This window comes from Marmota monax, unplaced genomic scaffold (genome assembly GCF_021218885.2).
Source record: "Marmota monax isolate L192 unplaced genomic scaffold, Marmota_monax_Labrador192_F-V1.1 WCK01_AAM20220418_F8-fsc00007, whole genome shotgun sequence".
NCBI classification, from domain to species: Eukaryota; Metazoa; Chordata; class Mammalia; order Rodentia; family Sciuridae; genus Marmota; species Marmota monax.
The window spans coordinates 29,307,444-29,333,386 of NW_026692781.1; the positions used below are offsets into that span (position 1 = coordinate 29,307,444).

General features: G+C 38.5%; 1 protein-coding gene across 4 annotated transcripts in view; it reads right to left on the reverse strand.

Moving 5' to 3' along the window:
• The window catches only part of Ankrd44 (ankyrin repeat domain 44), a 294,161-nt gene that overhangs the window by 118,733 nt on the left and 149,485 nt on the right, over positions 1-25,943 (reverse strand). For all 4 annotated transcript variants that reach the window (XM_058580347.1, XM_058580345.1, XM_046447299.2 and 1 more), the window contains exons 3-6: positions 25,066-25,144; positions 12,068-12,138; positions 1,193-1,393; positions 756-843 (exon numbers count right to left, since the gene is read on the reverse strand). In XM_058580347.1, the coding sequence (XP_058436330.1) occupies positions 756-843; positions 1,193-1,393; positions 12,068-12,138; positions 25,066-25,144 (439 nt within the window). The remainder of the gene's footprint in view (positions 1-755; positions 844-1,192; positions 1,394-12,067; positions 12,139-25,065; positions 25,145-25,943) is intronic.

Sequence of the window (25,943 nt, forward strand, 5' to 3'; positions counted from 1 at the left end):
GTTAACACAGTGTCCCACTGAGAACTTCCAGAATTTACCAAAACTATCTCCCATGGATAGGCATTCAGGTTGTTTACAACTTGGTGCTGATAGAATCCTATCTTCTTTTCTAACCTTAAGATGTTCTCTCAATGGAAGGATCTTAGTTCTTCATTTCCTATAAGTCCACATTGAGAATCAACTCTGTAAGGTATATCATATGTCAGAGGGTTTATGGAACAAAAGCAAAAAAAGGACAAGCATAGAGATGTAACCTCTTCCTTCACGTTCTCCAGCAGCGTGGAGCAGGCAGAAATGAGGATTGTACTCCCAGCTCAGTCCACAGCACTTCCACCCACTACAACCCAGGCTTTTCCTCTCTTCCTTCCTCCCAAAACATTTATAAATAAAAAGACAAACAGCACTTGTGTCTTTGCTTTGCTAGCCAGTCCTCTTTCTTAAGCACCTTATTTTGCTGTCATACCAAGTTAAAATAAGCACAATGCGTGCAGACTTCCAATCCGGAATGAAGCACATTCAGAAAGATCCAGACCATGATCCAAACTCCTCCTCTTTACAAGGTAAATAAATCACTGACAAAGCAAGTACCCAACTAGAGCACTCTGTGTGTGCCAGTAAGATGAGCCAAATCATTTAACTGGAGCCCAAACTTGAAGTCAGACTTGCCTGAGAGAAAACTTACGTGATCAACAAGAGACCTGTAGCTTATTTAGTTAGGTTATGGACATTTTGCTTTCTATGCGTGGGATTCTTACCCATATATGCTGCCCAGTGCAGGGCACGCCGGTCCTTCTTGTCAAATGCATTGATGTTTGCCCCTTTGGCCAAGAGTAAGTTGACCATCTGAAAGACAACCAATTATGAAATCAAGCACATACTCTGTAATGGTGAGGGTTCCTTGCTGCCTGCAGGTGATCTAAGCTTGATCTAATGTTGATTAACATCAACCCTAAATGCAAGTCAGAGATCTGGAGTTCAACAAACCAGGAAGATGATGTCACAGAAGACCCCGTGGCATGTGTCAAATTAAAAGACCAAAGACTTTTTCAATTCATATGGTCTCTAAATTTAAGAATGGATATAACTGCCTAAGTTTGATATACAAATATTATTCTTACATTATCTAAAAATCTTAGCAACAAGTTCAGGGTCTGTATGGAGCATCCCAATTCCCAAGGATGAGAACACCTACCTCCACATGTCCATTCAGAGCCGCATGGTGCAAAGCTGTGCGCCCCCCTCGGTCAGAGACATTGACACTGCTCAGCAGGGGAATGATCACTTCTGCACACTTGACAGCTTTATTGGCTGCTGCCACATGCAGGGGAGTCTGCCAGTTCTTGTCCCTTGCATTGACATCAGCAGAGTGCTTAATCAGTACTTGCACTGCTTCCTACAACAAAAGCAGAGTTTGCAAGGGTCACTGACAAATGCTCAGTCAACACTTTCCATAAATGCTTCACCAGATGTAGGGACAGGGAAGACTCCCTGTTTTCCCAGGCTGGCTCCAGACAAGCAAAGTAGTATATGATAAAGACCAAAGAGAGACACATACCAAGATAGACTTGCTTTACCTTTCTTTGTCAGGCCAAGAGTCCTAACACATCTCTAAAATCAAATAAAGTTTCCAAGGTTTATTTAAAAAGTATTTCTTTAAAAGGTATTTTTGGGCCAAAAAAGAGTATTTCTATACAGGTGAGCATAGCTGGGTAAAATATCCACAGGACAAAGGTCCCCAAAAGATCAGCTAAAGTTAGAGGTGTTTGTCAACAAGCTTCAAAACTCCCAAAGTTAAAAGGCTTCAAACATTCTTGCATCAGTTTGTAAATCTTTGGTTCTTTCTGCCAACATCTTAACCCTCAGTCTTGTATGATCAATAAACAGTGAAGTGAAGTCATATGTCTGTTACCAATTCAGCTTGAAAAGCTCTGAAATGGTTCCATCTTTTTCCAAACTTGTCCATGTTTTAATGAGTAACTTCTTTTCCCAACACTGAAGTCTTTAAACTTTACTGAGCCTCTCGTTTTTTATTTTTCTTCTGTGGGCCCAATCAGCTCACTAGCCTCTTGATCTATAACTCTTAACCTTGGCTATATGATGGAGTCACCTGGAGCTCTTAAAAACACAGATGCCTGGTTCCACCCCCAAGATATTAATGGGCCCCAGCATTTCTGTAAATCTCTCCTTCTCTTCAGTCAAGTGAATGATATATCTCATTTTGAGAAGGAAATGGCTATTGGTTGCTTCTAACTCTAGAGTCTTCCCTGGGACCAGGTAATGGGCTCCTTCATGGACACCTTGTCAATGTGGCATCAATAAACCAGTGAAATTCATCCATACTACACTCTTGCTACCCATCATGGACCAAGAACTCACCCTTGGCCACCTCATTCCCCAGAGGATTGACTTTCCAGTCTTTATCATACAGCCATAGAAAAGTGCCCCACTTTTTAAATGATTTGAACTCAGCAAAATGAACACTCTTATCAGGAACATAAAATGAGGAAATTAAAAGGGATGTTTTATAAATCAGTAGTAACATATTGAGACAAATGGCTAACCTGGACAGCAGAATGAGAGCAAATAAATAAATAACTGTGCAAAATTAGACAATACAGTTTAAATGAACAGTGTGAAAACTGGTGTATACTCTATTTAAATGATACAAATAAAACCAATAAACTGATGGGGCCCACACAAATGATTTAAGATTACCAAAAATTTTTAAGAAGATATATGCCACTCATCCTCAGAAAGATTGGTAAAGTACTACTAAATATTCTTGAGCCCATTTTAGAGTGAAACATGTATATATACATTATTAATGTTCAAATGCTACATGTGAAATTCTGCTATAGCTATAAAAGGTAGAAAGAAACATTAGCTGGATTCTAGCCTACAAACTAAATTGAGTGAACAAAAATAAAAGATAAATCACAAGATATGCCACAATATAAGATTAATAGAATAAGAATAGAATAAGAAAATCAATAGAATAGAATAAGAAAAAAATAAAAATTTATCAATTTTATTCTCATAAAGTATAGTTTTATTTAGATGCATGCATGATTGCAATGTGGGAAGAAAATGCCGTAACTTCTATCTATATTTATTTTCTTTAAAAAGGAAATCATTTTAGCTGATATTTAGCTTTGGTCAGTATAGCAGAGGTGCTGACCTCGCTTACAGTAGTAGGACACCCCTCTGGAGAAGAAGAGGGCTTCCACAGTGTGGGTGGGAGCTATGAATTCACTTTGATACAATAGCCTGTTAAATCAATTTATCGATTCTAACATGTACCTTCATAACAAGAGAACCCTAAAATGGACAGATCCATGCAAAGAACACAAGAATTAAAGATAATATTAGTAATATGCAAGCTTTAACAATGTAGAAGGCACAGAACTCAAGCTTCTTACTCCTATGGAAAGTTTTCTTTCACTGACAATTACAAGGTAAAAACAATGACAAATTTAATCAGATCTGACAAGAATTTGGCCAAAACAGAGAAAAATTATTAGGAGACTATTATCTAAATAGTTATGTAGGACTATGTATGATAAATGAAAAGTCCCACCTCAAGGATATGGTGCCTTGACATATTAGCTAGTTCATACATATAATTTATAAATAAATGAGATATGTGTTTTGAGGATGCATACCAAAAGTTTTGCAGACATACAACCCAAGAGTTTGGAGATAACCATCTCAAAGCAATACTCCAAAAGTGGTATAGTATCCTTTTCACATATTCCCAGCAAAATAACAATAGACGCGGCCACTTGAATATCTTTGCCTGCATTGTTATTTTACTGTACTTATATAGACTCATTCTTTGTGTTGAATATTATGTAAATTTGGGATAGACTAACAAAACATACAGGATCATTTCAAAAATTTATACTATTTGGAGATAAAACCAAAGTATTCATGAGAAATTTGCATTTTAAGGGTAACAAAATGTGATTACTTTTAAAGTAATTTAGAGTGAGTGAGTGTGACATTGTCTAAGAAAAGCCCTACTTTTAAATGAAAGCTTATGAATAATTTGCAATTCACACAAAGCAACATGCTAAGCAAAGATAGCATATATTAGCATACTGGTTATAGTTTCCATAGAAGTACATGCTTTTAAAGTTTGTGGGGGAAAAGTCTTTATTCTTAAGTAGTCAATACCTGCAAAAATATTGTTTAAATATTTTACTCAGATAAATTTGGTCTGTTTTGCAAACAGTTTTATTGGGACACAGACTTGTTTATTTGCTCACATACGATTATTTGCACCACGATCCTGACTGACCTCTGGGCTGCACGTCAACAATCAGTAAAGGAAAAGGTTCAAGTTCATCATCAGAGGGAGAAGAATAGAAAAAGAGAAGGAGCAGGATCTCTAATCTGCGTGTCACCATCAAAGCCCCAAATCTTCGCTTGCTTCTGGCCCTTGACAGAAAAAGTTTGCAGAACCCTTGGTCTAGCCTCTTGTTTGAATTACTGCAAATTGAAAATAACTGGTTGAAATTAAATTTTATTATATATCAGGAAAATATTGTTTGAAGCCAAATTACCTCCTAAGGAAGGCAGGTACTGTTGAAAGAGCCAGTGGGCGCTGTGTTGAGCAAGGCCCTTCTTGTGCAGTGAAGGGTCAACGGGGAATTTGCGAAGAGGGTGCACAGAGCTGTGTGGCTCTGCATGAGTGACGCATCTGGAGTGCTGCAAGAAGGAAGAAGTGAGGACAGAAAGCAAGGAGGGAGGATGTGGGCCCAGCGCACCTGAGGTGCACATCAGTGACCTGAGAGGGAAGAGGGGACGGCTGACACATAAACCAAGCTAATGCAGGAGGAGCGGGCTTGTGGAACCAGAGAGTCAGCAGCTGAAATCTCTGAAAATTCTTTTAAACCACTGGGAGAATGTTAGAGTTTGCACAAGATAGGGTGACGAGCTCCTAGACAATCATATCTATTTAGGAGGCACCACGATCCTGACTGACATCTGGGCTGCACGGCAACAATCAGTAAAGGGTTCAAGTTCATTATCAGAGGGGGAAGAATGGAAAAAGAGAAGGGGCAGGATCTCTAATCTGTATTGTGGGAACTTCAGGCAATTCCCGTGTGAGTAGGCATTTCACCACATTTGCCTTTCACACCAAGCCCTTCGCACATCTCAAGGATACCTAGAAGAGCCAAAACTTTTATTTCTCTACTTTTGTAAACTGTTTCAACTTTGATATTCTCCATTTTTATTTCTATATCTGTTTATGTAATGAGTTGCATAGTTTTCATCTACCTAATAAGAACTCCATTGAAAAAATACTTAGCATGTGAGACTTTTACATAATTTCCCCAAATTTATTTTTTAAGTGAAAATATAGTCTTTTAAATGATTATAGAACTAGATTCACAGACACATAAAATATTAGAAATGGAGAAGGTGTGTGGCCATCTGGGCTGACTCCTTCATTCAGAGGCAGCTTCATTTTACAGGCAGGGTGACGACCTGTATATTTTATACATGTACATGTACTATCTTCATTTTACAGGCAGGGTGACGACCTGTCAGCCTGGCTGACTTGGCTCTCAAGCATGTTCTGCTAGACCAGAACTTACTCAATGGACAGTCTTGGCCAAGCATCCTGGCATAAATACATTCAGACGTTTGTTTTCCATAGTTATTTACACTTTTAAGATCTGAAATTTTAGTTTACCAAAGTGGCTTAATACATTTAATAGGATTTTAATATAATAGTTCTGCGACACCAAAGTTGTGATTAAAAAAGACAACTTCTGCTTTAAGAAGTGCATTCCTCTTTCAAAAAATAGAATCTTGGAAGTTCTTTAACTTGGTTTTACAAGGGAATAGTGTTATGGCTATTTAGGAAATTAAAACTCTTTTAAATCAAAGGAGTCTCTCTTCTATGGTATCACACATGGGCCAAAAATTAATATCCAGGAATTTTCTCTAACAGAAATTACAAAGAAAATGCAAAAGAAAAAAAAACCTAACATGGCTTTTCCAGTGATATCTGGTACAGCACTAGTTTGTTTTTTTTAATTCCTATTATTTCAAATGCATCAAGAGTCAATATTTTTATAAAATACATAGAAAGCAATGAGTAGAATAATAACATGAAAAAATACAGACACAAAAAATATTAACTTGACTATCTGGTTATTAAATTATTACATTGCTCTAAAAGTTTAAATTATTACAATGCTCTATAAGTTTCTGAATGTTTACTCTTAACACAACACGTAAGACAAAAGCTTATGGGCACCAGTGTGTAGGCCACACTGCAAATAGTGTTCCTTTAAAGACTTTGTTTCTTTTTTAACAAGCGAATGCCAATGAGCACATGGCACTTGTCCTGAAAGGAGGTGTTAGCACTGCTAATGTTGAGTGTTAGGACTACAGGTGTTGTTTGACACCCACAGCAAGCTGCCTTATACTAGCAAACTGCAGGAATCTTAGAGGGAGGAACACTCATGAATGTCATGTGGGGCGAAACTGGAGATGGCATTAGCAGTCACTTGATTTCCATTTTCTACAGGTTCCAATCTCAAAATAAAAAGTAGACACATGCATTGTGGCACATGGAGAAAAAATAGATACACATTTTAAAAACTCTTACCCTCCATATTGTTTTTTTACTCTCAAATGTGCATTACATTTATGTTAGCCATATTACTCATGGAAAAGTCATGGCTATGATTATACATAGTTCTTGCAGGCATACACAATGTCAAATTTTATAAATTATAAGTTGCTTAGATCAGAGGCTGATCTAAATACAGACAACTTTCTGTATTCTCCACAAAGCTTGACAGGTGCCTTGCACATAGTATATATTTTTTAAAAAATTGGATGGAATAAATACATTGCTGTAGTCATCAGAAAACTCTGTACGTACTAATCTGCAAGTATTAACAGGACATTTACTGTGGTGTGGACTGACATCTCCAAGACTGCACTCAAGTCTTAAAGGCCTCTACTATATACTGTAATCATTGGGGGCTTTTATCCCTATTGATTATAGCAATTTCATATTCTGTAGGAATTATATAAATTGGTACCTAATTTGTTCAATTAATAGGCTTGCTCTTCTAGAAGTATCCATCATCACTCTACATTATAATACATCTATTATTCTTATTAGAGTACAATTATTCTAAGAACTATAGTACAAAGGCAGTTACTGGAGACTTGGAGACGTGGGAGAATTCTAAGGGCACTATTCATGAAGAATTGACTCTCAACATTGAAAGGCAGACACTAAAGTATTCCCAGTCTTCAGTTTCAGGTCTCAAAGTGTGGTTTGTAGAACAGAGGCATCAGATTCTTTAAGGTACAGATTTAGGGCCCAATCATAGCCTCCATCAGGACCATCACAGAGGAACTCCCAGAACAGGGTCTTTCAACAAGCACCCCTGATGGATTAAATGCGCACTAAATCTGAGTACACTTCTACATTCTAATTAATATATTATAAAATGCTTATTTTCTTCTCATCCAAGTCTGATATATTCTAGATGTAAATATCTTTTTTAAACCATAAAATGATTTAAAGAAAGCAATCACATTCTAATCTTCCATATAATATTTCCACTTCTCCAGTCTATTAGCATTTTGTTCACAGTAATGACAATGTTTTTAAAGGAAAGAATGAAATATAAGTTTTAAAACATTAAGCTATACTAAAATGTTTATAATGCTGCAACTCTGGAAAAGATCTTTATTATATTTGAAATTTTTGACTGCACAAAAGCCAAAAACAGATGCATTTTATTGGTTGGAACAGTATTCAGAGAATGCTTATATGATGTGAGGGAAGCAGTAAGACATGGTGGTTAAATTATAGAAATCATATGGAGGTTCATCAAAAGACTAGGCATGGACCCACCGTATGATCAGCTGTACCACTTCCCAGTATTTATCCAAAAGCATGAATGTCATCAAACTGCAATGATACATGCATACCCATGTTCATAGCAGCACAATTCACAACAGTCAAACTATGGAACCAGCCCAGATGTCTGTGAGTGGATAAATGGATTTAAAAGTGTGGCAGAGATACACAATGGGATTTTCTTTAACCATAAAGAAAAATGAAGTTATATCATTTGCAGGGAAATGGATGGAACTCAAGAACATTATATTGAGCAAAATAAGCCAGACTCAGAAAGTCAAGGGTAATATGTTTTCTCTCACATGTGGAAGATAGAGAGGAAAAAGGAAGAGAAAGGTGGGGTGGTATCTCATGAAAATCAAAGGGAGAATAGTACAGTAGAGGAAAAGGGTCAGGGAATGCAGGAAGGAAAGAAAAGGGGAGCTACTGGAAAATTATATTATTATATTTTATATATGCACAAATATATAACAACAAATCCCACCATTATTAATTATAATGCATCAAAAAAATATGGGGTTAAGCAAGCAGGTTCTCTGGTCACACTCTCCTCTGCTTGCTGGCTGTGACAACTTAGGCTCTTAACTTCTCTGAGATGGTATTTCCTAATTAGCATTACCAAGAGTAATACCTCAAAGGGTGGCTCAGAGGTTAAAATGGAATGATGCATAGAAAGTCCTTGCATGCTGTCTAGCACATAGCAAGTGCTTAATAAATGCTTTCAGTGACAACACTTACATGGACACAATGTCCTCAAGCCTACACACCAAAAATAGGACACAACTATTCTTAACTTTTCTAACCAAAAGATAATCTCTACCATAGGGAAGTGAAACATTCAGCAAGTCTCCTCTTTGCTACTCCAGGCTTTTTACAGAAAGGGTACATGTGAAAGGCCTGCTGCATTCACATGCAGGCCACAGTGGGCTTGGCTGACAGCCCCAAGCATGGTATCCTCAGAGGCCACACTTTGTACATCCTGAAAGTCCCCACAGCACAGTTAACAGTGCCTTCCACCCAGTGGGCCTCAACAAACATGTGTTAAGTTTCCCTAAGCATGTGTTAGACTCTCTGGGTTTGTAGACATATAATTCCTTTCCCTACAGCTGCTTTTATCCAGGGGAAAAAAAAAAAGCAAAGAAGCAATAAGAATAAGCTAAGCTAGAGAAACAATATAAAAGAGCTCACATGAATACTTCAGAATATTCTCTCTGGCAGCCCCAAATCTTGCTCATCTATGTTAAGCTAGACATTGCAAAATAGGCTTCCCTCATATTTTGGTAATAGGCTCTTCATTTCTTCACAGCCTTGGGAAGGGTCAGAGAAAAAGGAAGATGGAGCCAGTGGAACCCTTTGGGAGAAGATGAGACTGCTCCAAATTGGCTCCAAATTATTTACAACCTGGGAAACCCAGATATGCCAGATTTGGGAAGCAAAGAGGCTTTGGGGGTGGTGTAACATTTAGAGCTTTTCAATGAAGAAACGGTTTCCAATACATACCCATGCAAGTCATCTCAGTGCTTGTCAATCTGAGCAATAGGCAGATGTGCCAGCTCTCATGCTGAAACCAGATGTCCCCTTTAGCAAGTGCTGACAGCCAAATGACAAAATACCAATCGAAACCTTCGCTGTCCTTTCCCCTCATGCCTACTGCGTTTCACTCAATTATTAGTTATTGAGTGAGGCATAAAATAATGACAAGAGAACCAAATTTAAAAGAAGAAGGGAGACTAAACTAGAACTTCACAGCACAGTGATGAACTTGGAGTTCAGCTATTCACTGCATAATCAACTCGAACAGTTACAGAGACTCCAGTTTTCATAAGAAACTCTTCAACGAGCATAATTATTATATTATTGTGAAGACATTTTCTTCCATGACCTTGTATATGATCATGACAATTCAGGGTTTATCTGTATTCAGTTCCTTCCTGTTGAGAGATACCTGCAAGGGATTCCCCCCACCCTTGCCCCAAACAAACCTGCAGAGGGAGCTGGTTACTTGAATAAGCAATTGATGCCTTAGACTTGCAAGTCAATCTAGCATTGGGTTGACTGGGTTCAAACACACTAAACATTTGTGAAGAAAGTGGGCTGATGGTTGACAAAAAATCGTTGCTTTGAGGATTGAACGTTTACAGCTTGTTGAGCTAATAAAGATAGAGACTTGCTGAATGTTTCACTTCCCTATGGTAGAGATTATGGGAAGGTCACATGGTACTGAAACCATCTGGTTTTGGGTTTTTGTTTGTTTGTTTTGGTACTGGGGATTGAACTCTGGGACACTCAACCACTGAGCCACATTCCCAGCCCTATTTTGTATTTTATTTAGAGACAGGGTCTCACTGAGTTACTTAGTGCCTCACTTTTGCTGAGGCAGGCTTTCAACTTGCGATCCTCCTGCCTCAGCCTCCCAAGCTTCTGGGATTACAGGCGTGAGCCACCATGCCCTGCCTGAAACCATCTATTTTTTATCCTTCTCTCCCACATGCTTCCTAAGAGTGGGATCATAGATCTCATTTTCTTTGTTGCTCCATCATTCTCTTTGTCACTAAATCAATCTTTTTGAGAGAGAATAAGTCTTGAGTCCCTCTCTCATTCTCTCTCTCACTGTCTATATCTCTCTCTCTCTGTCTCTCTCACTATCTGTATTCCCCCCCCACCCCCCACCCCGAAGACACTTAAAAGAAATTCACCAAAGATCAAGTGGCCTTACTATTAAGGCCAGGAAATACTCCCCTAAGAAGGAACTGTCCTCCTGAAGCTGGTTCTACCAAAACCAACAGCCCCACTACACTATTTTCTCAGATAAAACAGAAAGGCAATGTGGGACCATAAGAAGGTTCTGAATTCCCCAGCATCTGAACAAGGTAATTTAGGAGTATTACCTCCCTCATTCCATGTGGGCTGTTCAGAAAGCAAATACAACCAACCTCTCTTTAAAAACTATGCAAACCACATAGCATAGCAAGGAAGATTATGAACATGAAATGGTCGCCTACCAGGTATGTTTTGAAATTTCCCAATAGGTGCCAAAGAGGAAAAGCTGACATGGATGCCAGCCATAGACACCTGCTACTTCAGCGTATTCATCCCCCCTGCTCCTAGGTGTATCTGGAACATTTCCTTCCCCAGTACTGGAGGAAGATCTTCACTTGGCAAACTTGCTCACAAAGGCTGGTTTGATGCCCAGTGCCTCTGAGGTGAGAATCCTGTGTCCCTGGGTGGTAGGCACCTGGCCAGGCTGCCAGGCTGACATTCTCTAGTGCTCCCTGCAGAACCCCAGAGTGGTCTTCTCTTCCCATCCTTTATTCTCCCCCTGAACCAGCTGATATACTTGCCATGTTTTCCACAATCATTCTCCCTGTCTCTAGATCCACATAAATAATGAAAACCTGTTAGCCACCTTCACCCCGATTTCCAGCATTCAACAATGAATTATTTCTTGGGTCTCAGTGTCATTCTATTTCTAGAATGCACCAGGCTTGGACTACATCAAGATATAAAACACAGATCCCCATCCTCATGGAACATACATGCCAGTGACATGTTTGCCTAACTCAGTGACCTGAAAAGAACCAACTACCTGCTGTGATCATTCTCTACGGCTCAGAGAACACCAGGCTTTCTGCCCTCTGGCCCAGCCCCTACTATCAAACTTGCCTTCCCCTACACTCTGTACTCCAGTTACATCTACCTGAGCCACCATTCATTCACTCACTCCTCCTTTCCTCTGGCATGTTTACCCCCCTAGCTCAGCCCTCCCGCCTTCTCCTGGACTGCCAAGCCCTGCTCATCCTTTAAGAACCAGCTCCATCGACATCTTCTTGAAAGGCTTCCTGTACTCAAGCAAGCCATCGGTCACTTCCTCCTCCAGTTCAATTCGGATATTGTACTAATCTGCTTCCTGTTTTGCTTCCACCTCCAGACTGAGAGCTCACTGAAGTCAAGGTTCATGCTGTGCAGCTTGGACCACCTCAAGCAATTTCCCTTGTACATGACTGACATGCAGAAGGTGCTCAAGTAAACATCGATTCATTTTTGGTAACCCTCTTTCATTTAGAGTCAAAAGCTTTTTGCTCACCACTGAGGATCCCTAATTCAGTGGAAAGAATTCTTCTTTTCCTAGAGTTGGTAGATATTAGATTAAATAAGGTAGTCACTCACTTCACTTCTGGAAGCAACAGCCCGGTGCAGCGGAGTCAGCCACATGTTGTCCTTGGCATTCACACGAGCTCCTGGAACCAAACGGCACAAGTTAGAGGAATAATGGAGTCAAAGAACCTTCTGCCAGTGTTACTCAAATGCTCTGTCTTGCTCCTGTTTGCCTGATATAACCACCAGATTTTTTTTTTTTTTTTTTTTTGGCATCCATCATGTCCTGACAATATTTTGTCTGGGATGAGAGGACCTGTAAAAATGTTTTATCTAAAAATTCCAATGTTTTCTCTAGGACTAGCCAGATATTTTGATAGGAAAAAGCCAGCTTCCACAAAGCTTTTGCACAGACACAACATGGAGCCTATGTAGATTGCTCACAGCCCCCTCCTGCTATGGAGTGGGCAGAGAGGCTCAAGCATGAGTCGGAACCAGCTCACACTCACATACTCCTCACACCCAATAAATTTTATGAAGCCATGTCATCATCATGGTGCAGAGGCTCCCCCTGAATGGATTCAGGGGAAGCAGGATATGCTCTTCTTCCAGGAGACTCTCACAGTTCTCCGTGACAGCAAGCCCTCCAAGTCTATGTCTGAACAGCAAAAATACCCACAACAAACTTCCTTTTTTGTGGTTTGGGGTTTTGATCAGTCTTTTGGTCAGAGATGAAACGTTCTATTAAAGAGCTTACAGAAGGGGAGGACGAGAAAACTATGCAAAATGTCTCCGTAGATGCAACAAGAAGAGCCCATTTTAGCTGTAGGACAGCAAACAAAGAAGCTCAGGAGGTCAAAGAGTGGAAGCATGAACCAAGAAACTACACAGTAAGGCAGGGGAGGGGAAGAAAAGAGGGGGTACCTCAAGGGACAAGAGCCGAGAAAGTAAGTCAAGTAGAAGCAGAGGTTGACTAATCTCCTCGGACCAACGCCAGCTGGCAGCTGAAATACAGAACTTTAAAAAGGCAGCAAGAGACTTTCATGGGTAAAAGGGAGCTTGACGTTTAGTTTAAGGCATGAACCAAAGGAAATAACAAATCATAGAACTTACACTGTCTTAACTGAAGAACAAATACCATTAACAGCAATTAACCACAGAAAACATGAACACAATGTCTAAAGCAAAGAGAGAGAAAATACCTCTCCCTCCAGCCTCCATTCTGATTTCATTGGTTTGAGATGGCATCAAGCACAAATATTTTTTAAATGCTCCCTAGGATCCAAGATTATTGTAACATCCTGTCAAGGTTGAGAGCCACCGATGAATTGTTGCTTAGTATATATCAAGGTTAAAAATCATTTGAAAGCTAATCTCATTAGTACCAGCTTGCCTAAAAGGTTTCAACCTCCCTCACTTTGATAAGGAACACAGTAAAATCAGTGTGGGTGGGCAAAGGCTGCACACATCTCTGGCCCCAGTAGCAGGATGCTCTGAGCTAAATGCTCTGGAGTAAACTGAACGTGGTGTTGGAAGATCCGTGGTCAGAAGACCCAGATTCAAGTTCTGATTTTAACACCTACTGGCCCCAGTGATTTAGAGCCCCTAATCTGTAAATGAGTCTAACAATAACAATAATACTAACACTTCTCTATTCATTGCATTGGGTACCTGGGAGAATCAGATGGACATGAAGATGCTTTGTAAACTGCAAAACACTAAAAAAAAAAAAAATATTAGCAGTTCTTATTTCCAAATCACTTCTAATGCTCATCTACCTCTAGATCTACAACTCAGACTTTCACAGCAGGTAAAAAGTATGGCCATTGCCCTACCAAAATGAGAAGCCCTACACAGAGATTTAAGAACACAAAGAATCATCACCTAGAACTTGTACAAGCAAGTATCATTTTAAGAGAAAGAGAACTCAAGTGTCAGAGAATGCTAAAGAAAAGAAAACCCAGATATTGTTAAAACAGAAAAAAAATGATGGATCTTAAAATCAAAGTATCACTACCTAAAACAAATCTTATGGGGAGGGGAAAGGAGGGATCATGAACTGAAATTGATTCCTGTGCATATATGAGTTTGTCAGGATGAACCCAACTGCTATGATTAACTATAAAGCTCTAACTTAAAATTTTTAAATTTAATTTTTAAAAATAGATTTTTTAATTAAGAATACAAACAACAATAAGTGTTAGCAAGGATGTGGGAGAAAAGTATACTCATACATTGCTAGTGGGACTGCAAATTGGTGCAACCAATCTGGAAAACAATATGGAAATTCCTTAGAAAACTTGATATGGAACCACCATTTGACCCAGCTATCCCACTCCTCAGTCTATACCCAAAGGACTTAAAATCAGCATACTATAGTAACACAGCCACATCAATGTTTATAGCAGCTAAATTCACAACTTGGATGTTCTTCATTAGATGAATGGATTAAAAAACTGTGGTATATATACACAATGGAATATTACTCAGCATTAAAAGAGAATAAAATTATGGCATTTGCAGGTAAATGGCTGGAGTTGAAGAAAATCATGCTAACTGAAATAAGCCAATCCCCCCAAAAAGCAAAGGTCAAATGTCCTCTCTTGTTAAGTGAATGCTGATCCATAATGGGGTGGGGGAGTGGATGGGAAAAATGGAGGAACTTTGATTGGGCAAAGGGGAGGGAGGAAAGGCGAGGAGGCACGGCAGCAGGAAAGATGGTGGAATAAGATGGACATCATTACCCTAGGTACATGTATGACTTCACATATAGTGCGATGCTACATCTTGTATAACCAGAAGAATGAAAAGTTGTGCTACAATTGTGTACAATGAATCAAAATGCATTCTGCTGTCATAGATACCTAATTTAAATAAATAAGTAAATAAATTTTTAAAAATTCATATTTTATCTTCTGAGTTCCAACAGATTGCCAGATTATTGTTACTAAGCCTACCTTTCTGGTTTAGAAACAAACATAATTAGAAAGAAAGAGAGGGAGGGAGGGAGGGAAAAAAGGAAGGAAGGAAGGAAGGAAGGGAGGGAGGGAGGGAGGGAGGGAGGGGGGAGGGAGGGAGGAAGAAAGGAAGGAAAGAGGAAAGAAAACAGCATTTATCCTTACAGGTTCTAGTATTTCTTCTTCCAAATTTCTAGGAGTTAGTCAACCCTTCTAAAACTACCCACCTTTTTGTCATGTCTTTTCTTGGGTCATAAAAATGTCTAACCACATTGTGTTCAAGTTGTGTATCTCTCTTGTGAGCCAAATGCACATTTGTTACTTATTTTTAGGCTGTTTCTTTGGTACTCATGTCACAACAAACACCATTCAGATTTCACGCAGTCTTGAAGGACTGGCTTCAAGTCCATTATTCATAGTCTCCATAGTCTCTGAAGGAGTAAATTTTGTTTTTTGCTTTTTTTTTTTTTTTTTGTAAATTCAAAAGCTAATGCAAGAAGAAACCCAATTGGCAAGACACATACTGGAAAGATACTTTTCAAAATTCACCAGAGAGAAGCAAATGGAAGCAGCATTAACATACCATTTCATATCCAACAAATTGGTACAAGATAAATGTAACAATGCCTAGAGGTAACAAGGATATAGAGTAACAAGAAGACTCAGCATAAAACCAGTAGCAGGGTGAATTGGTATAAGCTCCTTTGGGGGAATGATGAGGTGGCATCACCTAGTAAAACTTATGTTGAGCATACCCCCTCCCACCTGGAAATTCCACCCCAATCATATCCTTACACATGTAAGAATGTTCACTGCAGCATGATTACACAATAAGAAGTTGTAATTCTAAATGTTGATCAAGGGGGAAATGCATAAGTACATTGTGGTGATTTGTACAATGGAATCCTACATGGTCATGGAAATGAACAGCCTGAAGTTCTGTATATACACAGATGTACTTAAATTTGTTAAACTGAACAAATGAATTGAGTTGCAGAACAAAACCTTGTGGCATAATTACAGTTATATAAGGTGTTTATATTTACAAAAACAATTCTATATGTTGTTTATGGGTACATAGAAATGAAATAAAAGCTAAAATATGGTTAGAGAGAACAGATGCAAATTCTGGACAGTGGTTGCATCTAGGGAGGAAGAGTGGGAAAAGGGATGAAGTTAGGGTGACCAGATGGCTATAACTGGGCCTTCAATGTTTTAAATGTCCTTTTTAGAAAAGACACAATGCAAATATGACAAAATGTTAAGATTTACTAAAGCTTGGTAGAAAGTATGTGGATATTCATTATATCATTCTCCATACCTTTCTATATGCTTCAAATATTTCCTAACAAAGTATTTTTTAAAGAAAGCTAGGACATTTGAGGTTTTGTGTTTACTAAAAATGGGAGGGGTGGTAAAACTCAGTTGCATTTTCTTAGATTATTTTTGTTCTGGGTTAGCAACCCTTTACAGAAAACAACACTCTCCACCCTTTCCATATAAAGTGGCCCAGCCATACAGTATATACTGCCAAGATTTTCCTAAGGCTTGCTCCAGGTGAGGAAAAAGCAAGTGCTGCCTCTGTATCTGAAGATGACCTTGGTTATATGGTCTGATTTGAAAGGAAAATTTCAAATTTTAATGATATGTTACCTGTTAGTCTTATGTTACTTTTTTTTCATGTTCTTCTCCCTCCACAATCATTATAGCTCATCCCAGCTTGTTGCCCGGTAAGGCAGGATGAGCATACCGAGAAGGAGACCACTGTAACCCTTCCTCCCCAGGGTGGGAGAGCTCCAGAATCTGGGGAACCTTTTGCAGTCTCAGTGCCATTTGATTATCACTACATTGTGAAGCTAAGCATCTCACTCCAGAAGCTCCCTCAACAGCCAGACGACCAGACACCAAAGGCAGCAAGGCACATGCCCTACAAGTATTTTATACTCAGACTGGTGGTTCTGCTTTTGCCACTGCAAGTCTGAATCTTACCTGCCATCTCTTTCTTCTTCCCCCACACTTTCTTTTTCCTTCCCTCTTTCTCCTCTCCCTTCCTACCTTCTCCTCCTTTACCTGTTTCTCCTCCTCTTCCTCCTTTCCCCCACTCCCCCGCCACCCCTCTCTCTCCCTCTCTCTCTCCCATACAACCCATTTCTGACTTTTGCATGTGTGTGTTAGGTGACTCTATAACATCTTCCTAAAGGAAATAACTATAGACGAATGTCAAGACTAATCTTCAAGGGTGTTTTATTAAAGGTTGGTCACAAAAGTGAAATACTGAAAACAATTTTGGTATTAAACAAAGAAGAGTTAGTTTAAAAATCTAGCCATAGAATGTACCTATGGTGGTTTGGAGGAGTGCTCTATAACGTAAGACATGATTAGAAACTATTGTTGATGTGATAAAAGTAAGTATCAAAATATTACAGATAGAACAAACCTAAATTTTGTAAAAACACTAAACAACCTATAAGGATTTAACCCATAAGTCCTAAGATAATTGCCTGGCACGGGGCACATGATATATATATATATATATATATATATATATATATATATATAATATTTGGTAACTATTTGTTAAATTTGGTAATAATTATGGGAGAAGAGAAGAGTCAGGGACTAAGGAACAGCTATAAGCATAGGACAGACCTAAATGAATAGTTGGCATTTGAAGGATACTTTCTGATTAAAAGAGACACCCAGCAATGTCTCTTCAACAGAACTGATGTTTTGAAACTAGGAAAATTTACCTATCACAATGACAGTGTGATGACCTATATTTGAATTCACACTTGGATTATATGAATAATACATGAATGTTTTTTTTTTTAATGAATCATTACAAATATAGGTAAAATCCTCTCGAGTATGACCCCCCAGTGCTGAACACCCCCCTCCTCCCTGAGGTTAACCACTGCTCTGAGTTCAATATGTTAAGTTTCCAGTTGCTTTTATGTCTTCAGACACAAATATGTGTATCCACAGAAAATTCTGAGAATGAAGCTGGGTGGTCAGTACAAATAGTTTTTGAATATTTAAAATGCTACATGATGATTTTTAAAAATATGTCACAATATGTATTTTTCATATAAATTGTATTATATTGCACTAACACTCTGAATTTTCTCGTTCCACTTAACTAGAGCCTTTTTATATTTATTCAGGTTGACACTTATGGAATCAGTTAATTCCTTTTAACTGCAACGTGTATTACAATGTAACATGCCATGTATTTTTAGACAATTCCTTTGCTGATGGTACCTTAATTATTTCTAATACTCCACTATCTAAGCGATGTTTAAATAACAAACGTCCATAAAATTACTTCTGCAAATGTGCAAGTATTTGTCTAGGAAATATCATTTAAAATGGACTTATGTGTCATAGGTGGTGCACATTTCTGGTTTTAATAGGTATTCTCAACTTTCCAATGTGTGCCCATCTAGGCACTCACAATGTATAAGATGACTCAGTTTCCCACGTCTTCATCTACACTTGATATTGATTCGTTGATTCACTCAAGTGAATCTGAATCAATAATATTGTGGTATGCACTTGAAAATTTGTTAAGAGGGTAGATAGTTCTCATAATATGTTACCACCCACAAACAAATAAAAATAAAACAAAGGAACACAAGGAGACTTCTGGAGATGGTAGATACATCCATTGTTTTGATCAGAGCCAATGGTTTCATGAGCGTACACTTAGGTTCAAACTCATTAAATTGTACACTTTAAATATGTATAGTTAACTGTAGATCAATATTTCAATAATGTTGTTTTTAAAATAAATGAATAGTTATTAACTTTTGTGCTATGGGTGTCCTAAAGTTAATAACTAGAATCAACAAATGGGACTTACTCAAACTAAAAAGTTTTTTCTCAGCAAAAGAAACAATAAGAGAGGTAAATAGAGAGCCTACATCCTGGGAACAAATCTTTACTCCTCACACTTCAGATAGAGCCCTAATATCCAGAGTATACAAAGAACTCAAAAAATTAGACAATAAGAGAACAAACAACCCAATCAACAAATGGGCCAAGGACCTGAACAGACACTTCTCAGAGGAGGACATACAATCAATTAACAAGTACATGAAAAAATGCTCACCATCTCTAGCAGTCAGAGAAATGCAAATCAAAACCACCCTAAGATACCATCTCACTCCAGTTAGATTGGCAGCCATTATGAAGTCAAACAACAACAAGTGCTGGCGAGGATGTGGGGAAAAGGGTACACTTGTACATTGCTGGTGGGACTGCAAATTGGTGCAGCCAATTTGGAAAGCAGTATGGAGATTTCTTGGAAAGCTGGGAATGGAGCCACCATTTGACCCAGCTATTCCCCTTCTTGGTCTATTCCCTAAAGACCTAAAAAGAGCATGCTACAGGGACACTGCTACATCTATGTTCATAGCAGCACAATTCACAATAGCTAGACTGTGGAACCAACCTAGATGCCCTTCAATGGATGAATGGATAAAAAAAATGTGGCATTTATACACAATGGAGTATTACTCTGCATTAAAAAATGACAAAATCATAGAATTTACAGGGAAATGGATGGCATTAGAGCAGATTATGCTAAGTGAAGCTAGCCAATCCCTAAAAAACAAATGCCAAATGTCTTCTTTGATATAAGGAGAGTAACTAAGAATAGAGTAGGGTCGAAGAGCAGGAGAAGAAGATTAACATTAAACAGGGATGAGAGGTGGGAGGGAAAGGGAGAGAGAAGGGAAAATGCATGGAAATGGAAGGAGACCCTCAGAGTTATAGAAAAGTACATACAAGAGGAAGTGAGGGGAAGGGGAAAAATAATATAAGGGGGACAAACGAATGTCAGTAGAGGGAGCAGAGAGAGAAGAGGGGAGGGGAGGGGAGGGGAGGGGAGGGGAGGGGAGGGGAGGGGGGATAGTAGAGGATAGGAAAGGCAGCAGAATACAACAGACACTAGTATGGCAATATGTAAATCAATGGATGTGTAACTGATGTGATTCTGCAATCTGTATATGGGGTAAAAATGGGAGCTCATAACCCACTTGAATCAAATTGTGAAATATGATATATCAAGAACTATGTAATGTTTTGAACAGCCAACAATAAAAAATTAAAAAAAAAAATAAATAAAAAAAATAAAAAAATAAAAAAATAAATAAAATAAAATAAATGAATATTGCAAATCTTATAGGAAGAAAATGGTGTCCCCCTTTATGGTTTTTGTGTTTAATAAGATTGGGCATCTTCTAGTATGTTGGTCTACTGCCCACTTGTAATTTGCTTTCTGAGATTACTTGTTCATATTTTTGCCCATTTTTCTATTGTTTAAGACATATTTATACACTGGCATTGTTACTACAATTATTATTATCTATGTGTTCTAAAACATTGTAGCTTTATACAGATCCAAATGTAGCTTTCAATATGAAAATTCTTTCAAGGAGAAAAATGACCCCAAGCACACACACAGGGGTGGAAGGACATCTGTGTCATGTAGGTTCCTAAAGCCTCAGAGTCTCTTGAGAAACTGAAAGACACGCAATTAGGAATCTAGGGAAAATGGCTGGGTTCATTCATTGTGCAGGTCCTGCATTCCACCTCTCCCCTCCTGCAAAAGGCTGAACAGGCAGCTGCTAGGAAACCTCCTCCCCCACGGCCCACCACGAGAGAATTTATTATGACAAAAGCCAAGTTATCCGAACAGGGACTGGATGCGTATTTCATCAGTGTCATCTTGCCGCTGGCTTCCTCTTCCTCTTTCTCTAAACACTTTGCAGAGTCTTGTTTACCTCTCAGAGGGAGGCGTCAGATGGTTTGGGCTCTGAATTGAATATTTATAACTGATTTTTCGAAAGGAAGCTCCATGTTATTTACCTGTCTGTCAGGCACCATCGTGCACGGAAGGACACAGTCTGCATGTCTAATGATTTAAAGGCAAACGCTTTTTACCCAAGGACATTTTAAAGCTTAATCATGAAAATAAGCACTAGGCTATACTGACACTTCAGGAACAAAGGCTCAGCTAAAAACGATCAGTCTAAATACAAATTAAGCATGTTTTCAATCTTTTCCCTGTTACTTCTTAATTTTACTTCCAAGAGATCAGGAGTAAAGGGAACTCTGGGCATCTTTTCCAGAGACAGCATTTCTGTTCCATTAGCCTTGTCATTAGGAAGAGTGGAATGAAGAAAAAAGAAGTGGCGTGAAAAATGTGGGCTGAGTGACTGAAAATTCTTACAGGTGAAAGACAATAGCCAAAGCTTAACGCTGGTTTATGCAAAGTCTGGCTTCTAATTTTTGAAATAAACACACATGAAAGAAATATCATATGAATCATGATTATATTATAATGAGATCAGGTCGCTGTTGATTTTTTTTTTTTTTAACATAGAGATGAAATCTTATTACAGCACGAGAGCACTGTCTTTCCAAGCAATTGCCTTGGAGAAGTATATGATAATTCCATGTATCTGGCAATTGCTCAAAATATTTTTAAAAAACTCCCCTTGGAGTTTCTGTTAGAGCCAGTTTACACACCCACAAGAAATAGTCCATTGCTTTTTAACTGCATGACATTTGTAAGCCAAAATCAGCATTGTTGATTTTCACCAGATTAAAAAAATATATCAAATCCATCCTCAAACAATGTGTATTTGTTATGCATAAGGGAATCGAAAAAATGATGCGCCACTAGCTCTGGAGGCAAGCTGCATCACAAGTGGTAAGCAGATTTTGAAAAATCACAGGAAATAATTCTGCAAGACTACCACTCATTTGGTGGCATAAATTCTAATAAATTAACTGTTTTGTTTACTTAGGCACACCTGACAATCTCCCATATTACAGGATGCACACTTCCCAGAACTCTGTAACCCTTACCCAACCTTGGTTTTCTCTACAGGATATCTCTACTGTCGTCATGTTTTCTGTGTGCTCCTCTTCCTATATCTCAACCTGGGTCTCTTAACTCTCATCACTGATGGGTTCTTATTGATCTCATTGGCTTTCTCTCTGCCTTATTCCTAACTCAGTCAGATCCAAACAGAAGCCAGAGTAAGAAGGGGACTGACAGTGATAAGAAGGTGCAATCTGCAAGGCTTCCATTCATCCTCAAGACCTTGGGCTCTTAGGCTACATCCATCTGGTTAAAAGCAGAAAAAAATCCGTAGAAATTCAATGGGTTTAGGTTTCATCATGCTCTGTAAGTTTATACAACAGCAGAGAATATAGCTGAAACAGGCTGTTCTAGCAAGGCCAAATTATTTGTCCAACATGGGAATCATTAGCACCTCATTCATTATTAAATTGGAAAATAGTGTGGTTGGATTCCCTAAAGGGTCAGCTGCCAGATGTAAGCTCAAAAGTTGAAATCATTATACTCTCACAATGATATTTCTTTATGAATATAAAATTTAAATTGAATAAAGGACTGCTTAGGGAAAGTAAAAACTATGTGAATCCTAAAAGTTGACCTCAGATTTTTTGAATTGCTGAAGGACTTCCCCAATGCTTGTCCACACCCTAAGTCTTCCTAATTTGATGGGGAGGAGAAAGAAAAATTCCATAGTGAGTGGAACCAAAATTATACCAAAGACATTAAGAGCTCTGTAATTCTAAGGGGTATATAAATTCAAACAGGTGTATAAATCAAGATACATGCTACAGCTTCTCCAAGACCTACTGAATCAGCCACACAGAGGAGAAGAGATTCTATATCTACATGAAGGTGGTGTGAACCCAAGTTTCTCAACAGTCACCAGCCCCAGATGGTCCATTTCATGCTGCAGAAATAAAACCTTCCTTTTCAGATGTAGAAACAACCACAGAGTCTAAGACAAAGTTTTGAATTTTAATTTGCACATTCATGAAACAAACATTCCTCTGAGATGGTGAGAGAGCTCTTTTCTCTCTTTCTCTCTTCCTTCCTTCCTTTCTCTCACTGGGAATTGAACCCAGGGGCATTAATGACCAAGCCACATCCCAAGCCCTTCTTCATTTTTTTATTTTGAAACAGGGGCTCACTAAGTTACTGAGGCTGGCTTTGAACTTGTGATCCTCCTGCCTCAGTCTCCCTGGGCTGCTGGGATTACAGGCATGTGCCACCACACCCAGCTGAGGAAAGCTCTTAACACAGGTTGAACATCCCTATCCAAAATGCTGAGACCAAGGGGCTGGGGTTGTAGCTCAGTGGTAGAGCGCTTGCTTAGCACATGCGAGGCCCTGGGTTTGATCCTCAGCACCACATAAAAATAAGTAAATAAAATAAAGGCAATGTGTCCAACTACACCTAAAAAAAATTTTTTTTAAAAATTCTGAGACCAAAAGTATTTCAAATTTTGGAATTTTTTTTTCATATTTTGAAATATTTGCATATATAAAGAGATATCTTGGGAAGGGGGATCTAAGTCTAAACATGAAATCCATTTGTTTCACATATACCTTGTACACACAGCCTGAAGGTAATTTTACACAATATTTTTATTGCACCTGCACTTCAACTATCACATGAAGTCAGGTATAGAATTTTCCATATATAGCATCATATTGGCACTCAAAAGTGTCTTGAATTTTGGATTTTAGACTTTCAGATAAGGATGTTCAACTGATATATTTGAATGGTAGTACAGCAGGTTGGGACTGTTAGGTGTCTTATCACAACATTCTTCAAAGTCTAACCCCAGTTCCACATGACTGTCAGGAGCATTAGGCACATGACTTGCTTCCTGGGGAAACACCTCCATCCAGAATGTGAACACAACGAAACTAAGGGTAACATGAATCTTCCTGGTGTATCACAGCACAATTCTTTCCCACGGTGTTCTCCCCTTCCGCTTGAATACATGTTGCAGCTCCTAGCTTGGTACAATTTACTTTAAAATTCAACAACTTTCCTTTACTATGGTAAACAAGGACAAAGCCTTATTAAAGGCCTTTTGCCTAGTCCATAGGCAGAGGCATTTCCTCTAGATTTTAATCTCCCCAAACAGAAACAAGGAAGAAGAAAGATAGCCTCTCTGCACATAATCTACAATGATGCATGTGCATGCGCTCAGATTCATCCCAGGGATTTGTCTAGCAAACACTCAAGGGAGAAAGCACAGAATGGTTCTGGAAACCTGTTTGGTGAGGTGTACTGAGCAAACAGGTTTCCAGAAATAAAAGCATTAGCATTTTAAAATCTGATGAAGCATTTAAATACATAGAAAAATAAAGAGAATAATATCACAAAGAACAGTATGCACACAAACTAGATTTAATATGTTTGATATATTTGCTTCCAGGTTTTAAAAAATAAAACATTTTATGGGGAATTGTAATAGTCCCTTTTATGCCCTTCCCTGAAGGCATCCTCACTCAGCCTGCCTACTCACAGGCAGACACTATTGAGAAACTGACATGGTTTCTTACCTTCCACATTTTTATACTTTTATTACATGGTCACAGTCCTATAGCCATAAGCTAGCATGGTATTATTTTGCAGTACAATTTAAACATATGTATGCATTTACATTTAGAAAATTTATATACTCAGCCTAAGTACTTATAAGACTTACAAGGTGCAAATATACAGAATCTATTTATAGTGAATACAAACCACATGTAGTATGTAGTATACATGTTTATATAGACTCTAAACCAGTTTTCTTCTTCTCTCTCTCTCTCTCTCTCTCTCTCTCTCTCTCTCTCTTGGTGTGGTGGTACTAGGGATTGAACCCAGGGCCTTGTGCATGCAAAGCAAGCACTCAACCAACTAAGCTATATCCCCAGCCTTGTTTTCATTTTTTATAATTAAAATACCAATCAAAAGATATCCAAATGTACTGCATTTGTCCACAATGCTGTACCTGACCAGATAGCCAGGATTTGAATGTTCAAAGTAATATAAGTATTTTACTAGAGAAGTCATTTTTCTATTTTGTTGTTGTTTGTTTTGAGAAGTCATTTTTCAAACATGACTTGCATTGTCTTTCTTTCACAGATTAAATTGCTGATCAAATAAACTTCCATGAATATAATAAAGAAAGTTTTGTCTGGGCTTACTGCAGTAGTCAGTCTAGTAAATGGGTCAATTAAACTTTTATCTAGAGTTGACATTTGAATACAGGTGTTATTTACCTGACAGAATCAGGAGTTCAATGATCTCTGCATCTCCCAGAAATGCGGCCACATGAAGAGGGGTTCGTTTCTCAGAATCCTGAAATAAACAATGTCAAAGTTATACAACAGGTCACTGGCAGCAGGAGGTGCCTTCTGTAGATGGTAAAACATGTGGCTCCCTCTGACGTTAAGGCTTGTGGAATGAGCTTGAAGGCCAAACACAAACTGAGGTGAGTCTGGTTATAATTTTCTCTTAGCATACACCATGGTCACATGCACAAAAGATTCCATTTTTTTGTGTCTGTGCATAACATTTGCCTAATTATGGCCCAGATCAGGTCAAGGATGGACCATTATGTACTAGATGATGAGCCTCAATTTATTTTCAGATGTTTAGTCTGGTAAAAAATATATATTTTTCCAAACCTACCTTAGCAACAAAGTGCAAAACTTTCAAAGATTTACTTTCCTTCTGAGGAAACGCAGTGGAATTGTTCATAAGGCCATGAAACTTAAGTACAGTCACTTTCTCCTTTCTGTCCTTATCCACTGTTGCCTAGACTCCTGCCCCTTTGCGTAGTGCTGATGGGATGCCTACTCTCAGCCAAAACCAAATTCTGGGGTCAGAGGGGTGACCACAACAGGCCTGGTCCCTGCTTTCATGAACTGTACATTCCAGTGGGAAGGCTGACAATAGTCACATAAATAAACAACCTATGAGATCATTTCAGATGTGGTGCTAGAGACTGCGATTTCAAACAAAACGGGACTTGGAGATTATAGAGATGGGAGTAAAAGCGGTAAGGCCTTTCTAAGGATGTTGATATTTAAGCTGAGAGCTGGAGGCAGATTTAGTTTCTGTTTTACAGATGAGAAAAGTGTGACTCAGATAGATT